This window comes from Prunus persica, chromosome G1 (assembly GCF_000346465.2).
Source record: "Prunus persica cultivar Lovell chromosome G1, Prunus_persica_NCBIv2, whole genome shotgun sequence".
Lineage (NCBI taxonomy): Eukaryota > Viridiplantae > Streptophyta > Magnoliopsida > Rosales > Rosaceae > Prunus > Prunus persica.
Window position 1 is genome coordinate 40645591 of NC_034009.1, and position 20406 is coordinate 40665996.

The following is a 20406-nucleotide window of genomic DNA, read 5'->3' on the forward strand; positions in this document are numbered from 1 at the left end:
AATTTCAGGACTTTCTGTTGGAAATATGACTACAAATTGCTATAAAATAAACAAATAAATACTACAAATAAAACAGATTTTTTCAAAAGGAGAATTGAATTAGAAGAAGCTTAATTGAGTGAAGGCAAGTGTTGGACACTCTGACCTTAAGGCGAATTACGCCCCACACTGGTGCTTATGGTTCACTAGCATTCACTTATCAGGATACAATGACTCCCCTCTTTGTAAAAGAAGCACTGCAATTCACAAGGAACTTTGAACTAAATTATGCAGGAACCTTCCTTTATGAAAACTCTAATACTCTCTATATATGAAAGTCTATATGTTGTGAATTTAATTGAATGATAAAACTGCAGGAGGATTGTTCTATTTATAGATGATGAAATACCCTTTCCAAAAAGGTATCCCAATCTGAAAAGGCAAACAATGCATTCCTAGGTGTCTAATAGGGTTCCAGACACATATGAAGAGTTGTCACCCCCTAATTGAAGATGGGTCATTATAATAACCCAAGGTTCATGTCTTTAACCCAATAAATTTTATTAATTTCCATTCAAATAGAAAATTTAGTATTAAATTTCTCTCACTTTCTAGCCATCCATAGGGGCCATGTGAGGACCTTCATAGCTATTTTACAGCCATCCATGGGGTCCCTTGACCCCTTTGGTCCCTATGTCCATCCGCCACTGGTTCTTTGGCTTCTTATCTTCCCATAATTGGAGAGGAATGTCCATTGAAGATTATGAGGTTCTAAGTGAGTATGAATAAGAATGATGACTGTTTGTTGTCGCGACTACAAATGATGTGTGGAATTTTTCAGTTTTTGAAATCTATGAAGCTTATCTCTCCAAACAGGCCGCAGCAGCACATAAGGGTTCTGCGAAGTTTAAGGTTAAAACTACAGCAGTCGAGGTTCATTCCTCAGTTACTTGTGTATATCCACAACCCAAAAGATATTATCGGTTGTGTGAGGAATAAAGTGCAGTTTGTTGCATTTCAAGTGATCTTCACAACCTTGTACTATGAAACCAAGCCATCATTTTCAATAACTATTTCTACAGCCTTCATCAAATCTGACGGCCTGAATCTGGTGGCCCAAATACCCTCTGCCATCCCATGTCTTGAAGCAAATCATAAATGATCCATGGGGGCCATGTGAGGCCCTTGGGAACCGCTTGCTTGTTTCCTTTGCCTTAATTGCATACTCTGTTGTCCTCTACTTTGGTCTCCACCATCTCTCCTTCTTACCTAAAACAAATAATAATTAGTAGTTTCCATAATATGAAATTTTGATTGGTGAAAACATAGTTGAAACTGTGGCACTTACTATAAGTTTTTCTTTGGCAACTTTCCTCTTCCTAGTAGGCTTTATGTTGGAATTTCTAGGTTCCTAATAAGCAAAGTCATCAAGTCAGAAACTAAATCAAATACATTTAAATGTAAATCAATAAGCCTATAATGACACATACCTTACAACTAATTCAATTATGCCCTTCTCCACCGCAATTGCCACACTTTAAAGGGTTGTCTTACCTAGGAAGCTTATATGGATTAGCAGGTTGTTTAGGTTCATCAACAACTTGTTTTCTTGTCTTCTTAGGCCTACAAGGCTGCTTGTGGTATTTTGGAGAGAGTAATAGAGGTAAATTAATCTTCATCCATTGATCTTGGCTAGTCATAAGCATAATCATTGGTTCATAGGCTCTCAAATAAGCCTCTTTCTTGTACACTACATTTCAAAAGTCCTCTGGATTCCCATGAAACCAACTTATTGCAGCACAAGCATGCAAACATGGTATTCCATTCAAATCCCAAGCATGGCATGAACAAGAGTGAGCATTCAAATCAATAGCAAAGTTACGGCCACTATGGTGCATTACTTCAAACTTATTCTGTCCAGCAGCCTTAGAAATGCACCACTGAGCTTTTTCTTTGTTTTTCTCTAATTCTTGGCCCAACTTGTCCATGCCATTTCTCACAGAAAACCCTTCTTCTAGTCATCAACAACATTATATACAACCGAATTCTTTCTAGCATAGTCAAAACAGGCTTGTCTTTGGCATCCCTTATGCTACGGTTAAATGCCTCACATAGGTTGTTCATAAGCATGTCACACTTGGAATTACTCTTGAAATATGCCCTACTCTAATGCCTAGTATCTTTCTCTGCAAGCCAATCATATGCAGGTTTAGACAACTCCAACATCTTTCTCATTTATGCATGAAACCATGGCACTGTTGTGGCCCTAGCAATTGCTTCCATTTGATGTTTCAAAGCAAGACCTCTATGTTCCAAATAGAAGTTTCCATATAGATGTTTTAAATAATGTCTATGCTCTGCATGAGGGAATAGAGCATCCACAGCATCTATTAACCCTTTTCGTTTGTCAATCATAAATACATAACCATGGCTATTCGTAATATTCAGATCACCACTCAATAATTCTAAAAATCACAACCACATTGAATTGCTCTCAATCTCTACATATGCATAGGCAAGTGGAAACATTCCGTTGTTTGCATAAACTCCCATTACAGAAACCCATTGCCCAGGGTGAGGCCCTTTGACATGAAACTCATCCAAGCAAACCACAGGCCTACAACCATCTAAAAACCCCTTCTTGCAAGCTGCAAGACATATGTAAATTCTCTGAAACCATGGCCTATCACCTTCTATTTCAGATTTAATGATAACTGTACTTCCCACATTTCTGATTCTTAACTCATGACAATAATCCCACAATACTTCATATTGTTTACTGTAAGACCCATTTATAATGTCAACTACCATGGCTCTTGCTGTGTACATAGTTGCTCCAGATGGTCTATAACCATAGTCTTGGTGAACTTATTCTGCAAAAGAAGAAGCAGTCCAATTTGGATTGAGCCTTAACTACCCAGAATATCTTTCAGCCAACCAGCCAGCAGTGGTATGTATATTTTTAGTCCCCTTACTACAAACATATGTAGGATTAAAGGTTTTCACCTGTAGGTAAGTGCTACCACTAACACTTGAAGCATGGATAACAAAAGGACAGCTCTCTTCACATACTACTCTTATTTTGTTACGGTCATTATTCATAAATATCAACTCCCTTCCATAATTAATGGAGTATATCCTCACAGCTTTTCTAAACAACTCGGCAGTTCCAAACTTTAAACATATTTTGAAACCTAGGTTTGCCATATCAATTTCAGGTCTGAAATATTCACATTTTGGCGTCCTATTCTTCTTCCTTCTTAGTTTACCTACTGCATCATCTTCACTTGAAGAGCTATTTGGGTAGGTAAGTGTAGGTGATTCTTCTCCATTGTCTGACTCATCATTTTCCTTTGCATTAGGATCATTGTTAATGCAACTATGATCGACATAACCTTCAAACCACTTATCATCCTTCTTCAATAAGTCAATCTCTTCATCACTCTGTGCATAGTCACTGTCTTCAAAGTCTGGATCACCGCTATCATCATCCTTATAACAAAAATATTCTTGATCACTGCTATCATTCCTCACTTGGCTTGAAGTCAGGCTCACTACTTTCAAGTACAAAACTATCACCTTGCTATTGCTTTTAGGTACCGTGCTCATACAAGCTAAAAGTGTACTATCTGATATTATTTGAATGAGTCTACTAGTTCCAAATTCTTCACCATAAAAACTCACATCATACCCATCGTCATATCCCAAATGTTTAGCCATTCCAAATAACTCTAACATGAACATATAGTCAACCTCACAATAATCAAACCAATTGACTTCACCACTCACTGTCCTTTCTATTTTCAACTAGTTTACCTCCATGGAAAAACTTAAATATAACAACCTCATCAGCATCTTTATCTGCGTAAGAGGAAGATTCACTTAACAAATGGACAAAGGTAACAAAGATAAAACAAGGACCATACAAGGATAATACAAGGAACATACAAGGACCACATAAGGTGTATTGGGGCCAGCACAGAGTAAAAAAGGTATATGAAAAAACAAAACAAAAACTCCAGCAACACACCAGATGAAAGGACTCGCCCCGAATTTTTCATAACCCGAGGCGACCCCTTTGGAATTCCCGACATCCTCCCGATGCCAGGCCCAATTACTAAAGACCGAGACTTCATGCCGAAATTTCGGCAGAGTCTCCCCTATAATTTGGACATTTCCCAAAATTTCAACCTGCATAAAAATGCATTTAATATTCACAACTGGCAGCATGCACAATATAATTTCATGCAATTCACACAAACGGCCTTCGGCCTTCCAATAATTCTCAACTACTACCAAACCCACTAAACAAACAATTCATGCCTTAAACAAGGCAAACAATTCAAATATAAATTATGACTAACATTTAGTCTGCGGCTGCACCTAATAACCTTAGGCTGCCTACGTACCCTCCTTGAGGGATCAAGCCACACGTAGTTCTTCCTTAAAACTCAATTCCACACTTAGGCGATACCTTATTTCATTTATCTGTATTTCATATAATCTCCCCATACGCCGGTACAACCAACGCCACGTATGGGGCTTGTCAACACGCCGGATAACCTACGCCACGTGCGACCATGCCATACTATTATAATATCTCCCCATACGCCGGTACAACCAACGCCATGTATGGGGTCTGTCTCAACGCCGGATAACCTACGCCACGCGAGACCTGCACATCATATCACATATCTCCCCATACGCCGGTACAACCAACGCCACGTATGGGGCCTGTCCCAACGCCGGATAACCTACGTCACGTGGGACCTCAACATCATATCACAAATCTCCCCATACGCCGGTACAACCAACGCCACGTATGGGGTCTGTCGACACACCGGATAACCTACGCCACGTGCGACCTCAACACAATATCACAATATCTCCCCATACACCGGTACAACCAACGCCACGTATGGGGCCTGTCTCAAAGCCGGATAACCTACGCCACGTGAGACCTGAACATCATATTACAATTCTCCCCATACGCCGGTACAACCAACGCCACGTATGGGGCCTGTCCACACGCCGGATAACCTACACCACGTGGGACCTAACTTTCACTTGGTGGTACTTGTAGTGAAACCAAAATCCGGGGAGGTACCTAAGATAGTGCGTATAGCACTCCAAACTGACATTCTAGACTCTTTTGTACCCTTGTACAAACATATTATAATTATAATTATATATATTAATTCTAATATTATGTAACCCTCCACAATAGTCTAGCACCCGATAATCTCCCCTGGAAAGGTGAGATTACTCCGGGAGACTCACGATCAACCAAAGGTCAAACTTCTCTAACCCTGGTCAAACGGGCCTGCGAAACCCACGACCTCCAATTTCCGATCCGAAAGTCCCTATGGGTTCTACCAGGTATAGGACACTTGTCCTGTAAGTTTGTTCAGATCGGACGGTCGGATTGCTCACGATCGCACGATCTGACGGTTAATATAAAATATAAACTTTAAAATTATTATTCGGAACATCCGGGGCTCCGATTCACAATCCGTGAATTCCTACACGATCCTAGAATTACCTAGATTAACATATATTAAATTTGGGTCCATCCAACAGTCCCAACCTATCGAACCCGGATAACGCGCAATATGCGAATATCCGTTCAATAGTCAAATGACGTCCGAATTGAGATCCGCGAAATCCTACGCACTCGTGACAACCTAAGGATCTCATCGGAACACAGTGCTACTTTTTCTACAGTGCTACAATCCTACCCAACAGTCAGCTAGAACAGCTCGAGAGGTTCAAGATCCATACCTGGGTCGACAGAAATGGTGGCCGGAGGAGGGAGATCGACGGCGTTGAAGTTTTGATGACCTCCCGGCGGTTTTCTGCATTTTTCGGCCAGCACAGGCCGCGTCGCCGGCGGGGAACGGTCGGGGAAGGAAGGGGGGATGACGGCGGTTCGAACGCCACCGGTCCCGTGGCCGGTGGTGCCCTGTGGCGGCGCCGGCGCCTCTTGGAAGGCGACGGCCGCTGGAACGGGAGAGAGGAGAGAGAGAGATCGCGAGAGAGAGAGAGAGAGAGAGAGAGAGAGAGAGAGAGAAAAAAAAAATCTGAGTTTTATAAAAAAAATCCTATTTTGAAATATTTACGATTATGCCACTGGGCTTCTTTTGACCATATCTCTCTCGTTACAACTCCGATTCGAGCCCACTACGTGTCTATGAACTCGTCTCAGTACGATCTATCCAAAAATACTAGTCACTGCCCCAAACTCTCTTCGGTTAAAAATATGACCAAAATACCCTTAAATAGTTAAATAATTAAATAAGGGTTAAATTTGGGGTCGGGGTGTTACACCAGACTAGGAACATGCAAGGACTACACAATGACCACACCAGAACCAACACAGAGTAAAAAAGTATACAAAAAATAATTTTAAAAAACCCTAACAACAGTTCAATGCACATGCCAAAATCAAGAAAATCGAGTGAGAGTGAGTCCACTTACATATGGGTTGACAACCTCCAGATTCTCTAAGCACCACCATCTTCGCACTTTCTACAATGATTTCTTCTCCAGATTCTCCTAAAACCTTAGATTTTCACAAACCCTAAGCCCTCTTTTCCAATTTCCCCTTCTCACCCAATTTCCCTCTTTCTTAGAACGGAGAAACCCTTATTCGAAGAGGTGAAAGGTTTAAACGAAGTGGGGCTCAACACTCGTAACGGAACGGCTAAAAAACTGATGGAACGGGTAACGTGAGACTGTTTTTAAAACGTTGGGGGGTAATTTGAGACGTTTGCAAACACAAGTGGTAATCTGAAGCAAATTTGAAAGCACAGGGGGCATGTACATAAATAAGTCATTGTAATACAGCTACATAGTATTACTCGTTCATGTTTTGTGGTAACACAAGCTATAATTTCCAATAAATGGAGCCTAACACCCGTATCCCCATCTTTCAATTTTCTTTTTTTCCTTTTTTTTTTTTGGCAAATATTTTATTTAAAATATATATTAGATAAATTTTAAATAAACTAAAATAAAACATGAAATTTTATCACAAGTAATTTTTTAAATTTTTTAAAAGGTTTTCATTTTAAACACAGAAAATCGGATGCAAGGATAACTACTTTTATCACAAGTGTTCCAAGTAGAAAGTGGCGGACCCCTTCAAAAGCAAAATGGCGGACTCCTTCCAGACGAAGGATTGGCGGATTCCTTCAATAGCAAGCTTTGCTACTAATATAAGGCAGGGCAAGTAGCACGATGATCAATCTATAAAATTACATTTGCTTTTTAAAAATCTTATCTTCTTGTTATTTATCGTTGAGTACCCAACATGAGTAGGTGCATGTCTTGCGAGGCCATATCCGAGGGATATGATGCCGCCACTTGCAAGCAGCGCCACGAGGTCCTCAAGGCCAAGGTCGCTTTTCTCACGACGTCCCAGCCGGCTTCCTTCCCCGACGTCCTTCTGTTTGCCTCAGACGATGGCTCTGCCGACACCGCCGAGCCCCTTGTACCCGTTCCGGCCCATAAAGCCGTTTTGGTCAGTACCCATTTCGCCACAACTTGCTGCTACTTTACTCCATCACTGATTTTTTTATTCAAATATTTTGGTGGCTTTAATTACTTTAATTATTTTTAGTTAACAATAATAATATTCTAAATTACTCTAAATATTCAGAGAGAGGCGGTTGCACTATAACCTTCTCTGTAACTTTCCTTTTATTCCTCCTTATTTGCAAATCAAAATTTGACATGCACAACTTTGTTTTTTTTTTTTAGTATTTTCAATGGGATGATATTATTATTCTAGCTGATTTTTGTTCAATTAATGTGCTGTTTGAATTCCTCTTAAATATATATTATGTATATCAATAATGCTATTTGTATCCTATTTCAACTAATCAGGTGAGCCGTTCTCCAGTGTTCAAAGCCATGCTTGAGAATGAGATGGAAGAAAGTCAGAGCGGCACCATCAAGATCAGCGATGTGTCCTACGACGCCCTTTGTGCTTTTGTCAACTACCTGTACACAGCTGAGATATGCCTTGACCAGCAATTGGCCTATTATCTGCTTGTAATGGCTGAAAAATACCAGGTACAGCATCTCAAAGACTACTGCCAGAAATTCTTCGTGTCCAACCTCAACTGGGACAATGTACTTCCAACCTACACCTTTGCGCACCAGCATAACTCTAAGCCGATCATCGACGTGGCCTTGAGGGTGATCACAGCCAACATGGACAAGCTCACTGCCCGGGAGGAGTACGCGGAGCTGAAGGAGAGACATCCAGGACTTGTATTGGAAATCTATGAAGCTCATTTCAGTCGTGCAGCAGCAGTCCGTGATCAATCTTCATTTTCCTGTGTACTCAGGGCTTCTTCTAGGTCTCGTGGTTTCCCTATTTTGCGACGACAAAGTGGAAACCAACCCCAAGTTTCAACAGCTTCTTCAACGGGCTTGATTGTGCTATAGGTTTTTTAAAGAGGGAAATAATGTATAAAAATTATGTGTTTGTTTAAAGATTTCTTTTGCTTTTTATTGTGTACTAGTTAAGTGAGTTTGTCTATTGAGTGTTTCAAGACCATTTGGCGTCAGACTTAATGTTCGAAACCCCTAATCATGAGTGTGCGTGACTAAACTCTCATGCCCATTGTTACCTTTGACAAACAAACAAAAAAACCCTTCCGCGCTGGGCCTCAACATTCGATCCATTTCGAGCACGATGGTTGATATTACACCTGTACGTGCCCAACACAAAGAGAACAAGAAGAAATCTATGTATGTACTCTACATATCACATGAAGTTCCCACACCTACTACAAATAAATAAAATAGGCTCAAAACTAGTGGAGTCGAAATCTATATGAAGCTTATCTCTTCAAACGAGGTCAATACAGTACTGCTGCCCAGAAAGATTCTTTCTTGAATACATAGTCCAGTGATGGATTTCCCGTCACCCTGACATGAGCTTTCGATCAGTGTTCCTTTTCTCTGTATATTTAATATAGTGAACTAGAGAAGATACAAATATCAGGTGCTAAATTTCAGTGTGATTCAGTGACCGTAAAATAATCAGCAAAAAAATATTAAGAGATTAAAATTGTAATTAAAATGGGTATGAGGGATTGCCACATGTTAATAGATGAGTGGGTTATCTTGCTATGAGCTTTTTTATCGTGCAAGATCAAATCAACATTGTCCTTGATCTTTTCATCTCACACAAAGGCGAGATAGAAAGCAAAGTGCCGGGCCCCAGACTCCTTCCAGACGACGGAGTCCAAAAATTGATAGCAACCAAAGAAAAAGAAAAATGAAAGTTCGATGAGGCATGATGGTGTTGGGTTGTTCATCTTAGTTTTGGTGGGTGAAGTCGCACAAAGCACAATCCCTAACCTCGGAGATTAGTAGGGTCTTCCAACCACAAAGGTTGGGTAGCAAGCAAAACCAGAAAGTTCAATTCAGTTACCGATAAGGCAGAGGAGCACAATATGATATGGAATGGATGAAGCTATTGTCTTGGCCAACTAATGTAATCCATATATGCCTTTAAATTTGGATATATTTTATGTTGTTTCTGCGTGTCCCTCTGTTTGCATTCCTGTTCTTTTAGAAAGAAATGAAATTTCTTATTGACAAAAAATAAAATATAATTTAAAAATTAATTTAAAAAAATCTTCAAATTGGTATTATTTAATAGTTCATGTATTGGGACATCGGTTAAAACTCAAGTACCAAGAGTGAAAAAATTCTTCCATAAATGGAGACTAATAGTGAAATTTCTTATAAAATAAGGCTTGGCTCTTTAACATTAAGAAGGATTTTCTCCTCAAAGCAAATGAGATTTTGACATTTGTCAAATTCCAAAACAAAGAAAGTTTAAAGAATTTCATAAAAGGAAAAAGTTAAATAAAATTGACGAGTGTTAAAATCTCATTTCATTTCTCCAGAATTTTCAACAAGTTGTTTAAAATATATATTAGACATATAATTTAAACAAACTAAAGATAAAAGATGAAATTTTATCACAAGTAATTTTTTATACTTTTTTTTATTCAATACAAGCAATATTTAAAGTGCGTGAGTAAATTCTTAATCAGTTGAGCAACAAAAGCATTGTGATATGCTCTTTATTTTTTTCCTGAAAGATAAATCAACATTTTGATTGATCTTTTCACCTTACACAAAAGGCTAGATCAGAAAGCAGAATGGCGGGCCCCTTCTAAAGCGAAGTGTTGGACTCCTTCCAGACGAAGGAATTAACTAATAAAAAATAAAAAAATGAAAGAGTCCATTGAAGCTACTAATATAAAATGTTAATGGTTTCAGAAATATCAATAATTTAAAAATATAGAAATTTAGATGGAAATATCGGAAAATTATTAAATCGATAAAAATCACGGAAATTATAAGAAAAATTTGAAATTTTTTTTTAAAACTTTGGAGGATGTTTATTTAGTCAACTACTACTTTCTACCGCTCGGCTCTTGTCGGGGAGCCTCACTCTCTTGCAGAGGATTCGAAGGTTTAGGATTCCCCTTGACAACCGCCACACACATTGGGTCATAATTATCTATTACTTTATTACAAAAAAAAAAAATTGGAAGAAAAATACATTGTAGGATGGGTTTAACTGATTTAAGTTGATTATATAGCAAGTTGACAAACATTGTGAGTGTGGAAAATATATAATAATTAATGAAAGAAAATTAAACACACCATAATTATTTATTTATAATGATTTACTACAATATTTTACACTTTATACATTGCATGATAAAATACATGAGTGACTTTATACCATATAGAGTTCCTATAAGGTTCAGATTTAAGTTATTTACACTAACACCTCCTGAGGTTTTCAGCTTTTTCACAAAACTCCTTGAGGTTTTAGAAATTACAAGAACACCCCTTAAGGTTTTAAATTGTTTTCACAAAACTCCTTTTCATTGATTTTTCGTCCAAAGAATGATGATTTTATACAAAAAAAAATAAAATTCTAAAAAGTTGGCATTTGAGATTAGATTGCAAATACTTCATTGAGGTTAATTTTGCATTTGCATAAGTTTTTTTTTTTAATGAAATCGCCAATTTTTGGACAAACAATCAATGAAAAGGGGTTTTGTGAAAACAAATTGAAACATTAGTAGGTGTTCGTGCAATTTTTGAGACCTGAGGTGGTTTTGTGAAAACACAAGAATCTCAAGGTTAAGCTAAATTTACTAAACAAAAAAAGTGATGGTTCTTTTTTTTTGTTTCCAAAATTAAGAAGAGGAGGGAAGAAACTAACACACATAGATATCATGGCAGCTTGAACCCAGAACCACTTGACCCTTCATGCCTTTGTCAACTACCTCTACACAGCTGATGTGGTATGCAGAGCAATTGGCCTGTGATCTCCTGGTAATGGCTGAAAAATACCAGGTGCACCATCTCAAAGACTTGTGCCAGAAGTTCTTGGTGTCCAATCTCAACTGGGACAATTCACTTTCAACCTACACCTTCGTGCATCAGCATAACGCCAAGCAGATCATCAACCTAGCCTTGACGTTGATCACAGACAACATGGACAAGCTTACTACCGGGGAGGAGTACGCTGAGCTGAAGGAGAAAGATCCACAACTCGTATTCGAAATCTATGAAGCATGTAAAACCATTTGTTTCCTCCGATGTGGGATAATTTGCTTTCAAACTTCCAACAATATATCCTTCCTTCCTTACAAGCTCCCAACAAAGGCGAGTAGTAAGGTTCTCCATTTCTGTAAATAGATAAACAAGTATTCTAATATCTGTCAAAATCTACTAACAGATAAAGGGCAACATTGTCCCTATTTATTTTTATACGAATGATATTGGAGCAAGCAAGGAACTTAAACATAGAAGAAGAAAAGAAAAGAAAAGTGGCGGACTACTTCCAGACGAAGGAAACTACGTACCATAAATTGATGAAATTACATTTGCCTTAAAACTTCTTCTCTTGCTGTTATTTATCTTTGAGAACCCCAACCCAACATGAGGTGCATATCTTGCAATGGCAGATACGACGCCGGCACCTGCAAGAAGTGCCACGAGGACCTCAAGACGTGCCACGAGGACCTCAAGGCCAAGGTCGCTTTTCTCACGACGTCCCAGCCGGATTCTTTCTCTGACGTCGTTCTGTTTGCCGCCGACGGCGGGTCTGCCCAGGCCGCTGTACCCGTTCCGGCCCATAAGGCCGTTTTGGTCAGTACACATTTCGCCAACTTTCTACTCCATCTTTGATTTTTGTTCAAACATTTTGATAGCTTCACTTTAATTTTGTTTGTTTCACAATAAGGATGGGGTCTTCTTTAGATCCGTGCCCAAAAGGTTTGATTGAGGTGTTTTCTTCTTTTGATCTAGACTCACTAGTATTCAAATCTCATTTTTTATGTCTATTGCCTTTTGAAATAAATTTGGCAAGAAGATGAAAATTATGATTTTATGAATATCTTTTACTACTAATTTAAATTTTGAATTTAAAACTCTGGATTGTCTTCATAATCCACCTCCACAACAGGTATCAAAACCACCATGTATTACCTATATACCTAAGATCATACTCCAAAAACGATATCCAACCGCCCCAACTTGTAAACAAATAAAGACAACAACTTAGCCAAATTCTAAGAACAAACCAATCGAAAGACTCACCTTTGAACACACCAATGCCAAGTTTAAGTCTTCACGCCAAATAACAGCCTTCTACGTAGGTACTATTAAATGACCCTGGAAATTCTTCACCACCATAAACAACCATGAACACTAATCCCTCTCTCAAGAAGTTCCAACATACTATGAATGAACGTGGGGAGGAATTTTCTTTGCTTTGAGAACATGAATCGTAGGGAAGAATAAAAACAAAACAAAACAAAACAAAAAGATACCAACTTGAGATATGCTAAAATCAAGGACAAGGTATAACCTTAAATGTGTGAATTATTAATAAGTTCAACATAATAATTTTTTACCTAAAATTAGTTTGTTTCCCATTTTTATTCCCAGAGATAACATTAAATCATATAAGGGTTGATAAAATAAAAAGTTGTATAGGGTAAATAGGCATAAATGTTTTTGACAAATCCAAACCATAAATAGTAGTTGGCTTATCATCTCAGTATGGTAAGTTTGCTGGGGGTGAATAAATAACCAATGGGTTTATATTGAAATATTATAACACATGGGTTATTCCTAATAAATCTATTACTTTTGTGTTTATATCTAATTTTTTTAATTTTCTATGTTTTTTAAAGAGGGGGATCAAACTTGAGTACAAGGGAGGGCACATTGTAACTTATCTGCAACTTTACTTTTACACCTCCGTATTTGCAAGTCAAAATTTGACATGTAAAAACGTGTTTTAAACGGAGAAATAATTTATCAGTAAATGTGATTTGTCATCTGGAGTATTTTATCTTTTATCTTTTTCATGAATTCAAGTATTTTAGTCAAATATATTCATTCCCAGACTCGCCGGCAAAGTTAGCCAAATTTGACTTGAAATGGCTAAAGGGTTATTATAATTATTTGGCTCCCGTATAATGCTTTTGTTCTCCAACAATTCTAGTCTTCGTTTTTTTTTTTTTTTTGGTTGTTGTTAATCTTCAATATTTAATTATCCTTTAAATTTAAAATGTTTTTTTTTAGGGACCTTTGAATTTAAAAAAGATTTGGCCATACAGAAATTGTACTATTGGAATAATTTGGCTAGGTTCATTTTCTCTTCCCTGGTCAGCTACTAGTACTGTTCACAAAATTAATATGTTCCTGGGAAAATATTATTATTGCACACTTTGAATTCCTCTTAAATATTATGTACGTATTTTGACCTGCTCTGGATCAGGTGAGCCGTTCTCCGGTGTTCAATGCCATGTTTGAGAATGAGATGGAAGAAAGCCTGAGTGGCACTATCAAGATCCGCGATGTGTCCTACGGCACCCTTCGTGCCTTCGTCAACTACCTCGACACAACTGAGGTGGTATGCCTTGACCAGCAATTGGCATGTGACCTCCTAGTAATGGCTGAAAAATACCAGGTGCACCATCTCAAAGATTTGTGCCAGAAGTTCTTGGTGGCCAACCTCAACTGGGAGAATTCTTTTTCGATCTACACCTTCGTGCACCAGCATAACGCCAAGAAGATCATCGACGCAGCCTTGACGTTGATCATAGACAACATGGACAAGCTTACTGCCCGGGAGGAGTATGCTGAGCTGAAGGAGAAGGATCCACAACTTGTATTTGAAATCTATGAAGCTTATCTCTCCAAACAGGTTAATAAAGCAGCAGCAAAGAAGGGTCCGAATCCTCCCAAATTTAATTGGGAAGGAATGTACATTGGAGATTATGAACAGTTGCCGGATTAAGACTGAATCAGCTTATCTCTCCCTAAACTGCATACGATGTGTGCAATTTTTCAGTTTTCGAAATCCATGAAGCTTAGGCTGCAGCAGCTCTGCGGAGTTTAAGGTTAAAACTGCAGCAGTCGAGGTTCATTCCTCAGTTACTTGTGTATATCCACAGCCCATAAGATATTATCGGTTGCCTAAGGAATAAAGTGCAGTTCGATGCATTTCAAGTGATCTTCAGTGCCTTGTACGATGAAACCAAGCCATCATTTTCAATAACTACTTCTACGGCCTTCATCAAATCCGGTGGCCCAAATACCCTCTGCCATCCCCGCCACTGTTGCCATTGCCATAGGTTTTCAAGGAGGGAAATGATTATGGGTTTTGGTTAAGCCTATTGAATGAAGGCCATCAAGCCTGTGTTGTGCGCAAATTTTAGGAACAAAGGTTACAAAAACAACACTTTATTCATGGTATTAGTGTTTAGTTATGCACATTTAACAATCCTATTGCTGTGCATTTGGATATACTAAGAAAAAAAATATAAAAAATGAAAAAAGGGATTGCACTAGCTAGTCTTCAAATTACAGAGCATAAAACAAGTGCAATATGTTAGTTGCTGTTGTAGTGCCTTCTTTTCTATGGTGTGATTTCATACCCTTTTACAGAAAACTACATCGACAAGTTTGCACCCAAATCAGATCACAAACGCTTGTCACCAATCAAGATCTTCCAGCTTGCATGAGGTCCTTCTCCTGTGTCATGCAGCGCAGGCACCCATCCAACAGCACTTGCAAGTTCTTGAAGCTCAGCAATTACAGATACAGAGTCACGTATGTAAACACGTCCGCCAGGCCTCAGCATTCGATCCATTTCAAGCACGATGGTTGAGATATTACATCTGTGCACAACACAAACAGATCAGTAGGAAATCAATGTACTCTACATCACATTAAGTCTCACCTACAAATAGATAAAATAGGCTCAAACAACAGTGCAAATTTATACCTCTTTTGCTCAACAGAGAAGAGACCCGCTGCATGCAGTAAGTCGTATGTTCTCGGATAAGTGTCAAATGGCTCACACCTAAGGAAAATAAATTTGAGCATCATGACAAAGTCCAACAGATAACACAGATATGGTCAAAAACAGAAATCAGAAGGTGTATTGCCCATACCAGTCATGCATAACTCCAATAAGTCCGCGGTCATATATAACTGGCAAAGTATTGAACCCTGAAACAGGAACAATGTTCATAACCCAACAATCCAACCCATAATCTTGCAATGCTGCCGCAAACCTGCCAAGATCAAAATGATTTCCATCTCTTTCTTTTGCGAGTTGAAATAACATTGAAAATAGTTAAAGATTTATGGTTTGTGTAGAATGAATTATTTGAAGATATACCCTCCATATCCAGCCCTCATGTCCATTATGTTTCTAAAGTTTAATTCTCTCCAATGGTAAGCACCAATGTAACCAGCTAATATTTCATGCCAGTACTTTGCCTCTGCCCTGAAGATTTCCTTTCTAGATATGTACGCATCTAACTGTATGCTCTGGAGTCTATCTGGTGGATCTTGAAGACGTGCGGGCCATGTGCTAACATTAGCTCCATAACCATTCTCAGGTAATCGAGTGATGCAAGCCTTTAAACCAACATACCTGCAAAATAAAGGTATTACTTAGGGTTACAGTGGTTATGATACTTTATTTCATACTCTGCATCTGGGTAGGCCTCGTTATCTTGTGGTGAGATATCAAATTTGGATAGAGTATACCCAACAATGAGACTAGAAGAAGCATTATTACAATATTCTTGTTAAATTCTTCAGCCTTGTGCATGTGCGTGGAGGAGACCTCATATTCAAAGTGTTAGCTTCAGATGTAAAGCTCAATCAAGTTAGATAAATCATCATGTTTTGACATTTTTTTCCTCCAAAAGCTTTTTATACATGCCAAAAGCCTTTTGGTTCAAGCAAATTTAAATCAACTCTTTCTTAATGCCACAAGACACAAGGTTGCATTGCGCCTCAGGAAATATGCAAGATTTTGGTCACCAAGTCAACAGGACAAGGGTCCAACAGAACAACATAGACAAACTATTGAAATGAAACCATAAAGTCAAAAGTTACAAAACTTATCAGATGGTATAGAAGACTGTTTTAAGAGTTTGACAATTAACACGGATTGATATTTGAAGAATGCTTCTAAACCAAGAAAACTTTAAACTTTGAAGTAGGACTTACCAAACATCGTCTGGATCATCATTTGAATCACATAATGGAGGCTGCACTCCAGCATCGCGACTAAGATAACAGCTGTTGTTCAAAGGCTTCTGCCATATAGCAATATATCCTTCCTTCTTTACAAGCTCCCAACAAAGGCGAGTAGTCAGGTTCTCCATTTCTGTAAATGGATAAACAAGTATTAATTCAAGTGCTCCAACATCAAGAATATATCAATAATTTTTTGTTGTTGTTTGTCAAATATTGGAGAAGATGACACTAATGCTAATGTAAAAGAATGATACAGAAAATATCTGACCAGACTTTTCAAAGTGTAGAGAAAGATAAACGGGCTGTGAACCTACAATAAATATTGCATAATGAGCTACCTTTCCATTGTTCTTGTAGGGCTTCTTCATGTTTGTAAACGGGCTGTGCTGCCCAGACAAAGTATCCTCCTGCTCTTAGCAACCTGTCAGCCTCGAGAAGCAAAATTCCATCTTCATCACATAATCAAAAGAAAAAAAGGATTCTTAGAGTCAAAGAGATTTTGACAACAAGTATCAAATGCATTACACATATGTAGGAATATGCCATAAAATGTCCAAGAGAGAAACGGATTACCATCACGGGTCCAATTAATTCTACATCTTGAACAATGGATCAAGTCAAAAGCCTGGCTTGGATACAACAAGCGGTGAGTAGCAAATACTGCCACCATTGCAGGCACACCACGCTCTAGTGCAAACTGGATCTGATTCTCATGAACATCTTTTGGTGCTATTGACATAGTGGTCACATTCCGTTGCATTAAAAAGGCACCAAAACTAGCAACTCCACAGCCAATATCTAAGGACACTCGGGTTTTGTAGCCAAATGCAATGTCAGGAACCATCTGCTCATTCCATGTAAGAGGCGGTAATCAATATCATGTAAAAACATGCAAATACTCTATGAGAATTGTGCAAGGGACAAACCTGTGAAATTTGATTCAAGTACTGGTCTGCTCCATGAATAAACTGTGTTCCACCTCCTGGAAAAATGAATTTATCTTTCTTTACCCTTATCCAATTCTGACCACCTTTATCGTCAACAAGTCGAGTGTGGGGTACATTACTGAACCACACCTGTTATCATATCTATTGTTAGCACAAAAGAACACTCATTTTTTCTCAAACCAGGCGAAACGGTAATATGCTATACACTAAGAGCAACAGAAGGAAAGATCTTTTTCAGGAAGGAGTTTTCAGTAGTGACCCAGAAAACTGCTCTACAAAGGGATGTTACCAATTGTTACCAGTTTACGTAACATTGAAAGCAACTGTGGATATACAGCTTCAGAAAAGAGATTGTCATGAATGAAAAAAAAAACAACAAAAAAAGAAAGAATTCAGAACTATTGGTTCATTACTTCTCATCTTTTTACATTGTAAAAACAAGGGACCAACTTCTGCCAATCCTACAGCTTAAAGTTAAGAGAAGGAGAACAGCATATTGCCATCATCACTTTTCAAAGTCTTCCATCTAAATTTCAAAACCATTCCCAATGAAAATTCCGTCTCCATCCACATTTTTACAAGATGAGTGCAAGACTTGAACTCTACACTAACAATGACACCACTTCACTTGTCCCCTGTCCTGACATGCCTAAGCTAACTCTTTACCATTGAAATTTAATAGTTGATATCAATTGCTGAACTTTCACTTACATAACAAAATTCAATGTATCAGGAACAGCAACACTCAAACCAATTCAAATAAAGCAAACAACTTTACCAAAAACAGAAATCAAAGTTCACACATTTCAATCCAAATTACCTCGTCCCTGCTCTGAGGCCAGTGTATTCGTATCTGGTACCCTTTCGGCCTCGGCACCACGCAATTCAACCCCTTGCCTTGCCCAGGACAATGCCTCTCGTACTTTTCCCCTCTCTCACTCGAATTTAACTTCTCAATCTCCTCCACATTATCCAAACACGGTATATAATCAGTCATGCTTTCATCACACACCTTAAACTTATCAACCTCGACTCTAGCACCGCCGCCGCCTACGCCGCCACGGTCGTCCAATCTCTCCTCTCCTCCACTGACATTCCTCAAATCCTCGACCAAGCTCGGGTCAAACTCGCCGATCTCGAACTCCTCCGACATCGCGCCGTTCTCGTCCACTATCCCCATCCTCTCGACCTCCGGCGGTGGAGGCGGCGATGGCGGCGGAGGAGATGGAGCTGCCGGAGGCGGAGGAGGAGGCAACTCCGGCGAATACGAGGCGAGAGATGGAGACGGCGCGGAAGTTGTTGTGGTGGTGGAGGAGGAGAAGAAGGTAAGGGAAGGATAGGTAGCAGAGTAGTGGTTGGCGAGTAGGAAGAGGGAGAGGGAGAGGAGGGTAATGGCCGTAATTTTGATGAAAGTCGGGGTCTTTAGAATGTCGGTGGCGGTGGCCGCGAGGGCCTTCATGATGGATGATTTAGATTTTCTCGGGAAAGTGACGGAGAGAAAATTAAAGAGCAAAGCAGAGTTGAGTGACGCTGGCGGGCGGTGGAGAAGTAAACGGAATTTCTATAAAATTACAAAATAATAATAATTAATCTCATAATTGCGATTCGAAGAGCTCCGCGTCCGCTAAGACGTAATAAAAACGTTGGGTTTTTTTCAAGAAATATCTTAAATTTAAATGAATGGTTCCATTTATGCAAACTTCGACAATATACACACCCAGGTTGGGAAGTGTTAGGGTGCAGCTCACCAGCATTACGGTTGATACAATGTTAAAGTCATGCACTTGTATCTCTCCTTGGACTATATGACTATACTTTTCCTTTTTGGTCTTTGCTGGTTTTTTTTGTTTTTTTATTTATTGGTGGTGGGGTTTAAGGTTAAGTTCCCTTTCCTTTTGTACTTTGTATTAACTCATTTTGTCTTGGTTTGCAAATTGCATTCATTCCCATTTACGTGAAAAATTCATGTTGGAGAATCTAAACTATATTGGGTAATTATCTTAATCATTGATTAGACTAATGTCATGCTTCTCAAAACTTGTTTGTAGTTTATTAGCAACAAAAAGAGAAGTTAATCATTTGAGATACTTAAATTTAATCATGCTCGACTAATATTTCTTATATCGTATTCATATGATTTAAAAATTAAACTAAGTAAGGACGATTTCGAGTTGAGCCAAGTGAATTGCATATCTATGGTTAGAACAGCACTCAAGAAATCATGATATATAGCTTTTTCAGCTAATGAGTGTCGTTATCAGATTGTTCGTTTGTCAGCACTCAAATCTTCAGCTAATTATGTAACCCAAAAAAAAAAACTTCAGCTAATTAGTGATAAAAATTTGCTTACCAGTTGGGTTGGGATTGGGAAGAATGCAATGAGTTGACCTTATGAGTGCCATGAGTTGGTGGTTAAGGCCCAGCTAAATAGAGTAAAGGAGAACACAACAAAGCTTTGCATCAAAGCCAATATTTTGGCCCAGTCTCATAAACCCAATGTCAAAAATTGCCGATATGATTATAATTTATAACTTCAATGGTAGAGTACTTATCTCACACGCACGACAAATTTGTTTTTTTTATTTTGCCATAATAGTTTTTTTTTAAACACAAAAATGTAGAGGCGGAGCTTGATGAAAGGCTGAAGACTCTAGCCTAGTACAAATTTTTTTATATGAAATTAACTTGGATTTCTGAAATTATCATTCAATCCAATCCAAAATCTAATTAAAATTGGGTTGCATTGATTTATTTGGTCTGTTTGTTTGATTTAGAATTGATTTTGAACTCTCCTAGCAGCCGGGATTATTTTTGCTCACCACTTTAATCCAATGTGTATGCTTACCACCCTTTTTAA

The 20406-nt window shown here is 38.5% G+C and overlaps 3 protein-coding genes across 3 annotated transcripts; 2 read left to right on the forward strand and 1 right to left on the reverse strand.

The window, feature by feature from the left end:
- LOC18793670 (BTB/POZ domain-containing protein At4g08455) lies at positions 7211-8599 on the forward strand. The gene is made up of 2 exons (XM_020570091.1): positions 7211-7501; positions 7867-8599. The coding sequence occupies exons 1-2, from the start codon at positions 7292-7294 to the stop codon at positions 8431-8433; spliced, it is 777 nt and encodes a 258-aa protein (XP_020425680.1). The 5' UTR covers positions 7211-7291; the 3' UTR covers positions 8434-8599.
- LOC18792498 (BTB/POZ domain-containing protein At4g08455) lies at positions 11960-14557 on the forward strand. Its single transcript, XM_007221624.2, has 2 exons — positions 11960-12180; positions 13820-14557. Exons 1-2 carry the CDS (start codon positions 11971-11973, stop codon positions 14339-14341), a joined length of 732 nt encoding a protein of 243 aa, XP_007221686.1. The 5' UTR covers positions 11960-11970; the 3' UTR covers positions 14342-14557.
- Positions 14772-19214, reverse strand: LOC18788217 (probable methyltransferase PMT10). Its single transcript, XM_007225072.2, has 9 exons — positions 18370-19214; positions 17529-17678; positions 17176-17446; positions 16941-17051; positions 16573-16732; positions 15731-15988; positions 15501-15623; positions 15332-15409; positions 14772-15224 (listed from the first exon to the last, which is right to left on the reverse strand). Exons 1-9 carry the CDS (start codon positions 19006-19008, stop codon positions 15026-15028), a joined length of 1989 nt encoding a protein of 662 aa, XP_007225134.1. The 5' UTR covers positions 19009-19214; the 3' UTR covers positions 14772-15025.

Coding starts and splice junctions, on each gene's coding strand:
- LOC18793670 (XM_020570091.1), top strand. CDS start 7,292: ATGAGTAGGTGCATGTCTTGCGAGGCCATATCCGAGGGATATGATGCC. Junction 7,502..7,866: donor CGGCCCATAAAGCCGTTTTG/GTCAGTACCCAT, acceptor TCAACTAATCAG/GTGAGCCGTTCTCCAGTGTT.
- LOC18788217 (XM_007225072.2), bottom strand. CDS start 19,008: ATGAAGGCCCTCGCGGCCACCGCCACCGACATTCTAAAGACCCCGACT. Junction 15,989..16,572: donor GATGATCCAGACGATGTTTG/GTAAGTCCTACT, acceptor TTTATTTTGCAG/GTATGTTGGTTTAAAGGCTT. Junction 15,624..15,730: donor ATGAGGGCTGGATATGGAGG/GTATATCTTCAA, acceptor TGATCTTGGCAG/GTTTGCGGCAGCATTGCAAG.
- LOC18792498 (XM_007221624.2), top strand. CDS start 11,971: ATGAGGTGCATATCTTGCAATGGCAGATACGACGCCGGCACCTGCAAG. Junction 12,181..13,819: donor CGGCCCATAAGGCCGTTTTG/GTCAGTACACAT, acceptor GCTCTGGATCAG/GTGAGCCGTTCTCCGGTGTT.